This window comes from Acomys minous (genome assembly GCF_964271855.1).
Source record: "Acomys minous genome assembly, chromosome: 15".
In the NCBI taxonomy this organism is placed as follows: domain Eukaryota; kingdom Metazoa; phylum Chordata; class Mammalia; order Rodentia; family Muridae; genus Acomys; species Acomys minous.
Genome location: NC_140497.1, coordinates 19,428,825 through 19,443,325, shown reverse-complemented (window position 1 = coordinate 19,443,325; position 14,501 = coordinate 19,428,825). Strand labels below are relative to the sequence as shown.

Below are 14,501 nucleotides of genomic sequence, written 5' to 3'. Positions count from 1 at the left end.
ACAGTGGAGACAGCAGTTACCTTAAATAGAGAGGCTTCGCTTAGATATTCCCCAAGTGTGGATGTAGATCCACATATGTGCACACTTACTGCCTGTATATGTGTGTGTGTGTGTGTGTGTGTGTGTGTATAACAAATTAACTGGAGATTTGATAAAGAATATAATACTTTTTCAGAAAAATGCCTTATTAAAGAAGCATTATTATATCATGCCGAGTAAAACAAGAGAGATATAAAGAAATCATGATTTTTAAAGGATTCTTATAGAAGGGATGATCTAACCAACCAAAAACCTCACATCTGAAGGAGGCCTCATCGAGACAATTAATGTACATTTGCAGGTGTGGCAATGTCATTTGTGACCTGCCACCTTGATAATGCTGATTAGGGGACTACACTGTGTACAGGAGCACTTGATTTGTGTTGGCTTTGCTTTGTGATCCCTTTAAGAGCATCTGAAATAGAACGGTCACTGAGCCGTCTTGATGCTGAATTCATGACAAGGCTATTCCCCTCCATCCTAGATGGGACTTGACAAAGAATGCCCAAAAAGACATGTTCCGCTTTCTGTGTGGTGGGGATTGTTTTCTCTTTGTTCTTCCCAGAGCCCCCTGTAAATGTCTCTGTATGTATTAGCCAAACAGGTTTTGGGCCTTGTTGATCCTATGGGGACTGCCCTGACGATCTTGGCTGCGTATGCAAACTGGTCCAGACTCCATGCACAACCTTGGTACAGCTTCTTGTGTTCTGGGCCACTGTTCCCTGTCTTAACCCCAGGACTTAGTAGCCAACAGCTAGAGATGGAAGCTGTTGTGTGACCTGACTCAAACCTGCCAATTCTAGGCTTTAACACTCTGCCTTTTCAATTCCCTTTCATGGGAGTCACAGTAGAAAAGCTCTTGTTCGGTTCCCCGTAACCCTTCTGCCTTCCATTGGCCCGGGTGCTTGCTGCTTCCCTGCGTGGCTGAGTGTGGCCTGCTGTGCCTGTTTCTTGCTAGCTACGTAAATTTCATCCCCCATGACTGTCATTTCTAAGATTGCATGTCTAAGCACACATGATTAAAATAAATTTTGGGTGCCAAATTGGACCCATGCATTCTCGGTTTTCTGACTCGGAAATGTGGCCCCTTTGAGCCATTCTGAGATGGATTTAATAGACTCACAAGACAGAAATGAGAACGGAAAAGGGGCTGGACCACATTTTTTATCTTTCAAGCCACCTATTATCTTGTAAATAAATTGAATACTCTTGTTCTTAATGGCAGGATAATAATCCATTGTGAATATATAGCACATGTTCTTTATCCATTCATGTGCTGGTGGTTCCGTAAGCTCATTTCACGGCAGCTCTTGTGAGTAGAGCCACAGGGAACATGCGTGTACAGCCATCTCCATTGCACGCTGGGCTTAATTCCTTTGGGTATATACCCAAACGTGGTAGAGCTGGATCATATATTAGTCCTGTGTGGTTTTTCTTTTGGAAACCTGCACTCTCCTTTCCATAGCGTCCGCACTAATTTACATCCCCGCCAGAAGTGTGTACAGTTTGAGGACCTGCTTTGCAAAGGATGGGTGCGTTCTGACTCAGTATGTGTCCCCGGCACATTACCACTGCTCCATCTCTCATCCGTGGCATTAGTGTGATCCCATCTCCTCTCTTTAACTCTTCAAAGCAGATTATTCATTTGTCTTAAGCGCAAGATGCACCCAAGCCCCCTTCCATATCACCTCACTCCTTATCTCTAAATCTTCAGCTTCCTTTAACAGCACGTGTACTCCACTTCCAGCCACGTTCTAAAGAAACAGGGGTTTTGTCTTGTTTTATTTTTAATGCACTTCATTGTCCCTATACTGTCCTCTTTTCTCCCCTTTGCTAATAGACTCTTCCATTTCTATGCCCTGGTCCTACTATTCTTTCTTTTTTCAGGGCAGGGATGGGACCCGGGGCTCGTCACATACTAGGCAGATTCTGTCTCTGGCGCTATGTCCTCAGCCCTTTCTTTACGTGCAAGGATGGTGAAAACGCAGCAGTAGCATCGCCTCTAAAAGTTCATGGCTCTTTGCTCTGGAGAAACCCACAGATCGCAAGACTTAAATCTTTAAAAAGAAGAATACAGCGTACAGGAGCTGTCCACACGAGGAGCTGTGGTGTCAGTAGACACGAGGAGCAGTGTTGTGTGCTGCCTCTTCCACTCGAAGGAAGCTTACCTCATATTGCACACGATGCTTCACTTGTACATAAGTGTCCCTGTCACATATTATGTATCATGTGTTATTGATTGGGTGGCATGGACGTTTGCCCCATGTGATTAATTCACCTCTGTTATTATTTATTTTTTAAACCTTGCCAACAGCAGAAGCAGAGCTGTATTCTACTTTTTTCTGTGCAGAGCTTTTGGCTCGATCTGATTGTAGTGGTCCCTACCCTCCTCCAGTTGCTTTTCTGCTCCTTTCCTTTAAAAAAAAAATGTTGAAAATAGATTCTTCTCTCATGCAATACATCCTGACCAATTTCCCCTCCCTTTGCTCCTCCCAGCTCCCCATCACCTCCTCTCCTTCCCAGACCCATTCCACTCTCATTTCCCTCAGAAAAGAGCAGACTACAAGAGATGGCAACGAAACACAACAAAGCAGGATGCAAGCATACATGGCAAATTTTTCTGCCGTCTGAATTCTCTTTGAGTTTAAAGGGGAGAAGCCAAATTAGGCATTTAATTTTTCTTCAGTTCTTTCACACGTTAGTCTTATTTCCATAGTCAAGAACAAGAAATTGAGCACAGCAATAGGCGTTTCATTGTGAGAAGCCAGAGTATTAGTTTGTAAGACATAAGCAGAGGATGACAACCACCACAGGATCCTCCATCTATAAACTGTGGATGTAGACAGATGACTCTTGTTTTTCAAGTCATGGGATTTTTCTTTTTGTCTACATCACATGGATAGAGGAGCATAGCCCATCTTTGAGTGATGTGCACATTCAGTGAGTGAAGAGTTCTAGCACTCACGGTGGTGCTGGGCTTTCATATTCAAGCTCCGACTAAGCCAGTGTCAGCCAGTGCCTGTGGGCATGAGGACTAGGGAGACTGCCACCTTGTTTGTCATTAGGTTTGGCTAGGAGGAATATGTCCCCTTTCATCCCTGGCACGACATGAAGTTTAGCCAGCATTCCCAAAGAAGGCCTGCTGTGGTCCTCGGTCAGAAGAGTGAAGGTGTTTGCACTCCCCAGTCAGAAGTAAACAAGCACATTTCTAGTGATTAGAAGGAACGCACAAATTGATCACAGTCTCATTGAAGGGTCAAAGTCTTCAGCTTTACCCCAGCTCAGATGTTATGTTATGTTTGTTTGTTTTTTGATGTCTGTCCCTGCCCCATCCACTCGTTCCACCACTACTCTGAGAATTTTCCTTGGTCCTCTGTCAGGGTTCTTCGACTCAGATCAACTTCTCTGACTCCCGCATGCCCAGCCCATTTGCTTTGAATCCCATAGGCTTTTTTTTGTTGTTCTCAGCCTTTGATACCGCTGTTTGGGCCGTTTCTTGAATTACAGACCTGCTTATACCACCTCTCATGCACAGGTTATTATTCTTTTCTTTCAAGTCATACTATTAGAGCAACACTTCCTTGGCTACAAAACCCTGTAGCTACTCTAAGAACAACTTGACACCATGTCTCTGACCTTAGTACGTGGACACAATTGGCTTCTACACATTACCTTAGGTACATATTCCTCACAGTGCATTTTGTACAATGACTGAGAGCATCAGGTCAGTGTAATAGGAATGCTGTTCTATTGCATGGCACTGCGTTGGTTGATAATACTCGGTGTGCACACTTTACAGCCCACTCAGCTAGTGGAATTTAATTAGCAGTAATATATTACTGTCTCGGTAATTAAAACCTTGCCTTGATTAAAAACAGAATTGTTTAATTAAAAAGAAAAAGGTTTGGCTAGCCTTAACTCTGTGATTGAAAAATACAGTGGCCTCACCTAATGTTCTCTGTGTCCCCCATCAGGCCTGAAGGTCCGGGAAGTGTTTATCAATGTCACCAGGCAGCAGGTGGAGGACTTCCATGGGCCAGAGGACTACTGGTGCCAATGTGTGGCGTGGAGCCACCTGGGGACTTCCAAGAGCAGGAAGGCTTCTGTGCGCATAGCCTGTAAGTACCTTTGGGAGTGACCTTTGGGATGACCTCGTGTCTTGGAACTGTGGACAAAAGTTAAATACAGTTGACGAGGCCATCGGAAACATCCTGGGCTTCTGTAGAAGGCAAATGAGAGGATATCAAGATGAGCTTTTCCTTCACCAATAAGTTCAGTTCTTTAAAATCTCATTTAAAATGTTTAATCATAACCTGGCATGGTGGTGCACGCCTGTAATCCTAGCACTCTAGCAGGCAGAGGCAGGAGGCTCTCTATGAGTCTAAGGCCAGCCTGGTCTACAAAGTGTTTCCAGGGCAGCCAAGGCTACACAGAAAAACCCTGTCTAGAAAAACAAAACAAAACAAAAGCCTTTGATCATATTCTCCAGAGGTCAATCAGCAAGTCAGTTTGCCTAAGAGATCCTACCTGAATTCTCAGAACTCAAATGTCTTAACAGTGCCAGGAAAATATGTTCCAGAGAATAAGAAGCCCACACAAATGTACTCTGCTTCTCCCCGTCAGTGATAAAGTTCAAGGGGGCACCCATGGGGGGAAGCTGAGCAGTGGCTGTTTATTCTACTTTGCAGCCAGTCTGCAAAAATAAGCCATTAAAAACATTAAGGGATTTTTATAGCCTACTGTTAAGTCTCTTCTCTGTGAATCTTAAAACATGGAAATAGGTTTTAAAACTGCATTTGTTTGACCCAAGTATAACTTAAAAAAAAATGCATAGTTGTAAAAGAATGAGGAAAGAAGAAAGGAAGAAAATGGCTTTTCTGGGGAGTCCAAAATTGTTCTCTCCTATTTCAGCATTGATGTCTTTATAATCTAAACATGATTTGTAATATATAAACTACTCCTTCTGTGGGTGTCTTTATCCCACCCGTTCCCATTATCCCAGCTCTGTAGATCCTTGGACTCCTCCTTTTTATGACTAGGACTGTTATAAAGAAAGAAATAATGCTATAGAAGGAAACTGGGAGGTGCTGGGCAGAGACGATTATTGTTGTTTTATTCAAATACTGCCTATTGAGAGAGCCATAAAGAGTATGGGACAAGAGGGATTTATCTGAGGACTGAAGGAATTCTTCATAGCAGATGTTGATGGTTTAGGGATTAAGACTAGGAGTGAATTGCTATAGGCAACGACATTTATGTTTCCTTGGAAATGAAATCTTCCTCTTAAAATATGCATCTCACCTTCACAATACTGGCAACTTGGGAGGCCTCTCCTGGATGCCATGTGGGTCCATGTAGATCAGGAAAAAGAGGTCACCCCATAAGCCATACTCAGTGTGAGAGCCTTGGGAGAGATATTTTTCCAATAGTTATTTAGTTAACTAAAATTAGCCAACCAATATATCATGACTTTAACCAAGAGAGGGAATATGTTTGCATTCATTTGTCCCATGATAATTCCAATTCTGTGTTCCCTCTGTGGCCTCACTCAAGCCATGCAGAACACTCAGCCCTAGTCAAGTTAGGGTATATTTCTGTGGTACTCAGCCTCAACTGAGTGGAGGAAGCAGCATAGAAGATTTCAACACTGGCTCACTCAGTTTCTTCCTTCTGAGCTTCCTTGTTTTCCTCCTCATCTCACTTTCCTTCTCCAAGGTCGGTGTCACCTACTCTTCAAACTCTTATAAATAGTTTCCCTGGTCTGTGTCCACCTCTGATGTCTTCTGTCTCCATTCCTGTTCATTTAATTCCTGATTGCTATGTGCCTGTTAGAACCTCATGTCTTTGTTTACAGATTTCATCAAAGAATGGTTCAAACCCACCTGTTCTAATGTTCCATCACCTCGACTGTACACCTTGTACGTTGCCCTTCCGAGGTTGTCACATCTGTCAGCCTTGCCTTTCTGACACACAGCCCCACTCCTACAGTCTGCCAGTTCGCATATGTTTTGAGACAGGAGAGAAGAGCCTAGACTCTGCATCTCTGCTCCATTGCCATTTCTGTCCTGCGTCATCTTAGTTGTGCACAGGTGGACAGCATAGCTCATTTGCCTTGCTCTTAATATCTCCATATATGAATCGATGCCTATGTCATGGAGCTGTTCTGAGCACTGCTGATATTCATGAATACTAATTATTTAAACTAGCTGGTTCAGTGAGCACTCTCAAGCTATCACCGGATGCCTTGTGGTATGTCTGGTCCCCTCCACCACTATTACATGAGCTGATCTTCGCTGACATTAATGGAGTGAGCATCCTAGGTTAGCCGTTCCTGAGCTTCTCTTCTAATCACAATAAAAGAAGAGATGAGAAACTATCTATAATGGAATAGGCATTTCTCATTATGTCACTTTTCCTTTTAATCATTTGACCTTTGTAGAACACTGAGATAACAATCCTGTTATTCTCTCTAAAGATGCAAAATAAACTATTTGTCCTTTTCATATGATAAGCTCATTTGTATACAAAAATATTTTCGTCAAGAAAAAATATCAGAATATCGTCATAGCGCATTTTATACAATTCACTTAATGTGTTCTCTAATAGAGTTTGCAACATATTTTTAATTTCTTCCCATGTAGCAAGTTAGAGGCTCTTTAATTTATTTAAAATTATTTATGCAAGCCAAGACATGATTTGTCATTAAATATTGCATTTGACTTGGGGACCAATGTGCATTAAAATGTAAATTGAAATTTAACTAGTGTAATGGCATCAGAAGTGTATGTGAGGGTGCCTTCAGGATCTTACTTGGATGTTTTATTCACTTTCAGGAAAAACACTTTTAAAATAATTTTCCTATTTTATTAGAGTAAGAGAGAGGAGTTCTGACTTCTGCGTGTAAGTACTTCCTAGCAAATAGCACATTGCAGGGAGGATAATCTTCATTTTCAGTGAACGAATAGGCAAATTAGATATAATTGTTACCACCTTTCCTCTTTTCAAAATTGTTTTTTAAGTAATAGAGGCATCTCAAAGTACTAAATAACCATTGATAGATACATGCAGCTTATGAACACGAGGACCATCATCTGAAGGGACTTTACAATTTACTATCATCTTTGTAGTGCTCAGTGAACTGTTCTGTTTCAACACCTGATCTCCTTATGCTTCCTGGATCGAGCCAAGGAGCCATTAAGGATTTAACAAATTTTAAATTGCACTGGGCAAACGCTCCAAGGCAACTGGGACATTGAGCTGATGGGCCTAATGACAGGAGCATCTTGATAGGATCATGGTTGCTAATCTCTACCAACACAAGGAGACTCTCTGGATGCTGCTGTTTGGAGGTTGCTTGGTTTGTAAAGGAAGCAACAGTAAGAACAATTCTTCTCTTGAATTTTATGGCTCATCTTCAAAGTGGCCTCTCTTGGGGGTAAAAGTTTCAGATGCAAAGCGGTGTCTCCTATCATAGATAGTCTGGATATGACTGTGGGAGAAGGCCCAGGCAACTGTACATATTACTAAGAATTCTGAGTCAGTGAACAGATACCATTGGGATGTCTTGCCCAAGAACAATATTTCCAAAACTTCAGCATGCACTGTCATGCCAATCAGCAACTAACGTGGTCCTCATATTATGCTGGCGAGCCAGTCCAGCTGATTCAGGAAGCCTAGCATAAGGTCTCTAGTTGAGAATTTCTTATGAGACTCCTGGATGTGAGTGCCGCCAGCTTGTGTAGAACCTTCCTTCCCGTAACAAGTCGTGAGAATGTATGAAACACTATGTGAGGAGTTTTTATTCACTCTGTTTAGCATGTCATGTGGCCTCTTTATTCAACTTGTTGCAAAAAGGTAGCTAACATGACTGATGGGGACAGATACCTAGCCGTTAGCGAAGGGGGGCAATCTTGGGTATTCTTACTGCCACACCCTGTGAGTTGCCTTCGGTTAGGTAGACACCTGAGAATCATCATGGAAACTTTTATGTGCATCCGAGCGTTTTCTTGAGAAACGTGGAAGTTGCTTTCCCTTTTCATTTACGAGTCAGTTGTGAACCTCCTCGTGGCCAAGTTCTAGTGTGTACGCATTTGTGTCATCCACCTTAACTGAGTCCCTGTAAGCACTCTATGTTATAACAGGGAGGAGTTGGCTGGCCATCAACTCCTGGGGGCTGGGAATAGCTGAGACCTAGTTACCAAACTGAGTTTAGAAAGGTAAAAATAAATAAAGGCAGCCTACATTGACCCTCACCAAGCTGGCAGAAGTCTGTCTGTAGGGAACAACTCCCACAGGCTCTCCCTCATCCGTCTGGTTCATTTGGGCTGGAGGAGACAGCACGCTGTGGCATCTGCTGCTGGACCGTTGTCAAAACCAGGAATACTCAATTATTCGTAGTTGTTTATTTTCATGGGTGAACATTTGGCAGCTTAGCGCTCTCCTTTATTCCCTGTTTTTCTTCAGCTCCTTCATCTGCTTTTGAGGTGTTGTGCCTGTAACATTAAATCCTTGCTCAAGAATACCCTCCTTGACATTTGGGTGCTTCTCCTAATTTGGGACTGAGAAATACAGAAATATTCCTATCTTGTTATTGAGCTTGTTGTAGCAAGTTGGTCACTTGGAAGAATACACAGTAGGAATCCACTATTTTGTTGATTAAAAAAAACACACCCATAAATTGGTACATGCTAAACAAAATGTAAATATGCTGTTTATTTCAGATGCTTCTAAAATATCTATGTGATTGTGCCAAGGATGAATGAAAAATTAGAAAAATCTCATTTACTGCCACAGGGTGCTCTATACTTACATGCTGTAGTGAAACCAGGATTATTTTTCTTTGCTTTTGGGGGTGGTTTCTTTTTGAAAATCGAGGGGGGAAAGGCATTAAACTGTCTCCACTGTGCATCCCAGCTTCCTGCCTTAAATAAGTGATTATATATGCTGAAAACTGCCAGTGCCTCTGTGTCCTGCTTGCAAAATTAAATATAGGGATGAATAAACACACACTTTACCATTTTTATATGTAACCTTTCATGCCTGTCTTTCCCCATGACATCCTCACAGATGTGCTGTGCTTCACTTGAGTCACTGGTACCTCTTAGATCAGTGGTTCTTAACCTATGGGTCGTGATCCCTTTGAGGGGGAAGTCAACCTACCCTTTCACATGGGTCATGTAAGACCATCAGAAAGCACAGATATTTACGTTACAATTAACAACAGTAGCAAAATTGCCTTTGTAAATTAGCAATGAAAATAATTTTATGGTTGGGGTCACCACGTGAGGAGCCCTATTAAAGGGTCGCAATACTAGGAAGATTGAGAACCAGTGTCTTAGATGCTTGGATGTCAATGTTTCGGGTCAGAGGTCTGGAGCTTGTTTTCCTGCCTTTGCTTTGCCTCTATTCATTATTCTGCCCTGAGCATACACATAGCTCCGTCTCCCCTCTCCCTGTCTCCGACTCTTTCTCTTACCTTATGCCTTTATAGCAGGACTGTTCCGCTTGAGCCACATTCACAGACCCCAGCTTAACCAGTCCCGTAACCCTGCTCACCTCACCAACCTCATAGACCAATTTGGACACCAACAAGCCTACTCTGTAGGGTCCCCACTTTCCAAATTCCACAACTCCAAGTGCCGTCTCTGTGTTCCCACAGCATTTATTAGGACTGTTTTCCAGATATCCATAATCATACTTATTTTGAAGTCTTTTGTGAATTCATTTCTTTTTTTTTTTTTTTTTATAGACAGCCTCAAGGTTCCACCACTGTTACCTTCATTTTTTTTTTCTTTTGAATTCTGAGTCTCATGCAGACCTTATATGTCCCGTTTGTTGTGGATATCTTTCTGAATAGCGATGCCATCCGTGCAAAGCCTGACTCCTCTTCATGAAAGGACACCTGTTCATTGTTTATCACGATGCTGCCCAGCTGTCTGGCTTTCTTGTGAGTGTATCGCTAATAAGAACATGGAAGAATCATGTCTGGCTTCTCCTGTGTGGAGCTGCCTGCTAATCATCAGCATTGTGGTAAAAACAGGTCAAAAGGGAAATGAAGGGATGAGGCATTACAGCCTTGTTGACCTTTGTCTTGCATATGTGGCCTCAGCTGCTTACACTGCCTGCTCTGGTCCAATATGTTCTGTCCACATACGCGTGCATTGTGGAAACCAGTCTTAAATACCTTGTGTAAACTGCACAAAAGTCTGAAACCTTAATTTCCATGACAAAATGTTTCCCCAAAGTTAAGAAAGACCAATAGTATACTTTTCTTCCAAAGGTCAGTCAATTTCTATAACCTTACATTAATTTTGGATATCCTTGAAGGATATGAGAGTCTTAGCCTCTGTTGTAAACTGCTTAAAATCATCTAGTCAAGAGATGAGTGGTGGTTGAAATGCAGCTACAGTCCAGTAGCTAGGCTGCACTCCATGGGGTGCGATTACATGTACTGGAAACCATGCTGGTGCTGGTTTTCTCGCCCAGCCCCATGCTAATGAGTGTCAAGGTTGCAGAAAGGTTCCACAGAGGCTTACAGAGCCAGGAGCATGCTTTCTGAGCCCTCGTGCACAATGAACAAAGTCCAGTGTTTAAAAGTTAAAAGAGTTTGGACCATGACAGCAGTTTATTAAAGCATACATTGAGCCCTGCACAAGTAAATGAAACATAACACCTGCAAAGCCACCCCTGGAAAATCAGGTGATACATGGAGCAGTTGTATAAATAAAGAAAGAAAGAAAAAAAAAAAAAAAGAAAATTACTGACCTTGGAAGTCTAAGGAAACCCTCAAATTGTATCATATAGGATTTGGCAGTACACTGTTTTTGCTACAAAGCCAGTGTCTCTGGGTCTAGGAACTAAGGTGAAAAGTGTGAATGGAGCTTGGAGCTAGACACGACCAGTGGTGGCTCAGTGACGCTCCCTGTGCATTGTACATAGAGAAGCAAGGCGCTCGTGCCTGGCAGTGACATTTGAGAATTTATGGCTATTATATTAGCTGTCTAGGGCAGACAGAGGATAGTAGGGTTGTTTATAGATTTTGAAGTGAAGGCATGAGTGAAGGGTGTCGCTCCGTTGGTAGAATGCTTGCTTAGCATTCAGCAGATCCTACAACTGACCCTCTTCACTCCATCAATATCCTGCAATCTCAGCACTCTGAAGGTGAACACAGGTTCAAGGTCATTAAGCTAAATAGAGATCCAAGTCAACATTGAGATGCATTCTCAAGCACATTTTGACATCATAATAGACCTTAGCAAAGGTTACAGCATTTACTGAGAATTTTCAGGCTAACACTGACCCTTCTTGCTGTTACCACTCTTTCTGTTTTTGTGTCGCTATGATCCTGTCCTACTGAACAGTAGGATGTGTTCCCTGGAAGTGCACCAGTAGGTAGGTTTGTGCTTGCCTACTTACCCAGGTGGCATATTCCCATATGATACAGATGAGGCTACGGCCAACCTACCCTGTGAAACTGCTCTGAAGTAAATATATTTTAACAAGTAGAAATTCTCTTCAAAATTACAACAAAAAGAATGAAACAGTAAGCCTACAGTCACATGCTAGTGTAATCCCATGCCATGTTGTACAAGACAATTATATGTCCTCAATGTTTGCATAACTGATCTTATAGAAGGCCTGTTTACAAAGACCACCATAAATCCATGCAGATACACACAGCGGTAGGTTGACAATAGCATTGATGTCACTGGCAACAGGGATTCTTTAGTTCCATTATAAGTTTTTAAAATGGATGTTGTACACACTGTCCTTTAGCAATATGTATCATATGACTAGATATATTAGATGCAGACATTTGTGGAATTCTTTTATACAGTACCATTTCTCCTTTCATTCCCCTAACTAAGTACACTTTATGACATAGCTTTAGTGTAATTATGAAAAGACTTTGATAGAATACTATTACCCAACTTAAATAACTTCATTCTTTGTCAATATGCAGAAATGTTACTTTGTAACAGAGGTTTAGTTTCTGTGTTACAGTTAGGCATAAAATCTCCTTTGTTTTTTTGTAACTCACGTGATTTTTCAGTCTTCCTTTGTCCTCTGTGACATAGAATTTTGAAGCATAATGATCAGTTATTTTGGCTAATGTCCCTCAGTATATTTTTTTTCATTGTGCAAAATAAATACAGCCACACACAAGGGGGCTCTCCTCGGTTGGACAATTTGAGCATAGAAATAAATAATAGCAAAGGATTATAACTCATTAAGTAAGAATTCACATTGATTGAGTGTGAATAGCTAAAGGAAGCAGCTGGGGAGGATGTTCATGGGAAAAGTGTGTGCTGTATAAGCAGGGAAAGTGGAGTTCAGATACCCAGCACCCACAAAAAATGGGCCTGAGGTGTACACCTGCAACCCCAGCACTCAGGAGGCAAAGGTGAGAAGATCCTTTGGGTTTGCTGGCTAGCTTATATAGCCTGTTGGTGAATGCCCAACTTACTTGACTCAAAAACTAAGGTCAAAAACAATCAAGGACAATACCCAATGTCAAGCTCTGGCTTCCACACACACCGGTGCACCTACATACATACACATAAGTGTTTGTGCACACACACACACACACACACACACACACACACACACACACGCAGAGAGAGAGAGAGAGAGAGAGAGAGAGAGAGAGAGAGAGAGAGACTAAAGAAAGTAAAGGGATACTTCTTATTTACTATAGAATAAAGATGTCTGTTATAATCTCTGTGACTATAGATAGGCAGTGTTATGGAGGCCGAAGCTAATGGGTAAGAGTTTCAGGGTTCTTAGCATGTTTACATACTCTCACTCCCTTTCCATGTCTACTTATTAAGCTAGTAAATTTGTAGTGGAAAATTCTACCACATTCTACCTTAGCTAAGTGATTAGTCTAATAACAGCAACATCAGGACAATGAGTGAGCTGCCTCTCATGTGATGAATGGACACTAATTATGTCAGCATTTCTTTTTCTGAACATATACAGTCATTATGTACCTGTAAGAAGACACAGGACAAATTACATTAAAGATCATTTGACATGATAGGTCATTTTGAGCTGTCTGCATGTCAGATACTAGTGATGCCACAAGATCAGTGTGGCTCATCTCTCTGAAGCCTTCAATGCGCATAGGATTATGGGGTCCCATAGTGTACGTCCTTCATTGCTCAAGTGGCTTATGTCAAATGACATCATACTGGAACCCCCAACTGTATTCTGTAAGTAATCTCTGGAGTGCTTACACTACTTTGTGGATATTGAACATACGTTGTCTGAAAGTCTTGGGACCAGAATTTTTTGGGTTTCACAGTCTAATAAATGTTCAAGTAACTACAACTGCTTCACTCATTTCCAGCCCAAACCCTCAGAAATGTTCCAAATTCACCAATTTTTTGACCATCAGATTTTGGAGCATTTAGGACTGGGGATTTTGTTGTTGTTGTTGGAATTGAACTGCTCAGCATTTTCTAGTGAATCTCTACAAATTACCGTATTCTGCTCTATTGTTTAAACTTAAGGGGAGAATAATGAAAATGTGTGTATTCTGTATAGATACAACTTTTTAAATAATATTTACAAACTTAGTTTCTTTCCAAAGGCAAAGCCGTGGATGCAGCATAGTGCACACTCCTCTTAGGTCAGTAGAAATAATCATGAGTGGTACAGGACGCAATGACAAATCTGAATGAATTTTGAGGATGTAGCTGTAAACATCAAAGCACTTTGTGTACCTCATCTTCGTAGATTCCACCCATAGATGGCCCTGCCTCTCTTGCCAGTAGATGCACTTCAGCATGGAGTATGAAAAACTTATCTATAGAAACTGTGCCTCTTTGAACAAAGAGCAATGGTTTGTATACTCCTGATAGAGATGGGCCTACTTTTGCCTAACACGTGCACATCTATGAGTGACAACGTTAAAGGTGGGAGTCTACTGAAAAAAAAAATGTGTTAGGGAGAAATGAAATTTCCTCAGAGACTATTATTTTGTGCTGTTTATTGCCAGTCATTATTTTACCAAGAAGGATTTGCAGAAACATAGCCACTGCCTTTCAATGAAATCACAGGTTAATTTGGTCTGCTATTCCTTTAGGGAAATTGACCTTGAATTTCTTGAAGATGGTCATTTCTATTCAAACCTCAGTAAAGGTTTATTGGCAAGGGAAAAATAGATTTTACTTCAATCAATACTCAGTCTTTACACTAAGTAAACCTTCTGACAAACCAACAGTTGGAAAACAAAATAAACAAACAATAACAACAAAAAGAAACGGAGTCTCATGGTCTTTGCATACTAGTGATTCTTTGTAGGCTCCTGTCCCGTCTTTCTAAGTTTGGGAAGTCAGGATTACTTACCAGATGCTTTGTAAGTAGCAGAGGGATGCCAACTTAAGGGAAGAGTCAAGCATCTGAGAATAGTTCAGTACCCTGCATGTTTTACACAGCCCAAGAGCAAAATACTGCCC

The 14,501-nt window shown here is 41.5% G+C and overlaps 1 protein-coding gene across 6 annotated transcripts in view; it reads left to right on the top strand.

Moving 5' to 3' along the window:
- The window catches only part of UNC5D (unc-5 netrin receptor D), a 547,621-nt gene that overhangs the window by 319,454 nt on the left and 213,666 nt on the right, over positions 1-14,501 (top strand). For all 6 annotated transcript variants that reach the window (XM_084760348.1, XM_084760349.1, XM_084760347.1 and 3 more), the window contains exon 3: positions 4,014-4,157. In XM_084760348.1, the coding sequence (XP_084616474.1) occupies positions 4,014-4,157 (144 nt within the window). The remainder of the gene's footprint in view (positions 1-4,013; positions 4,158-14,501) is intronic.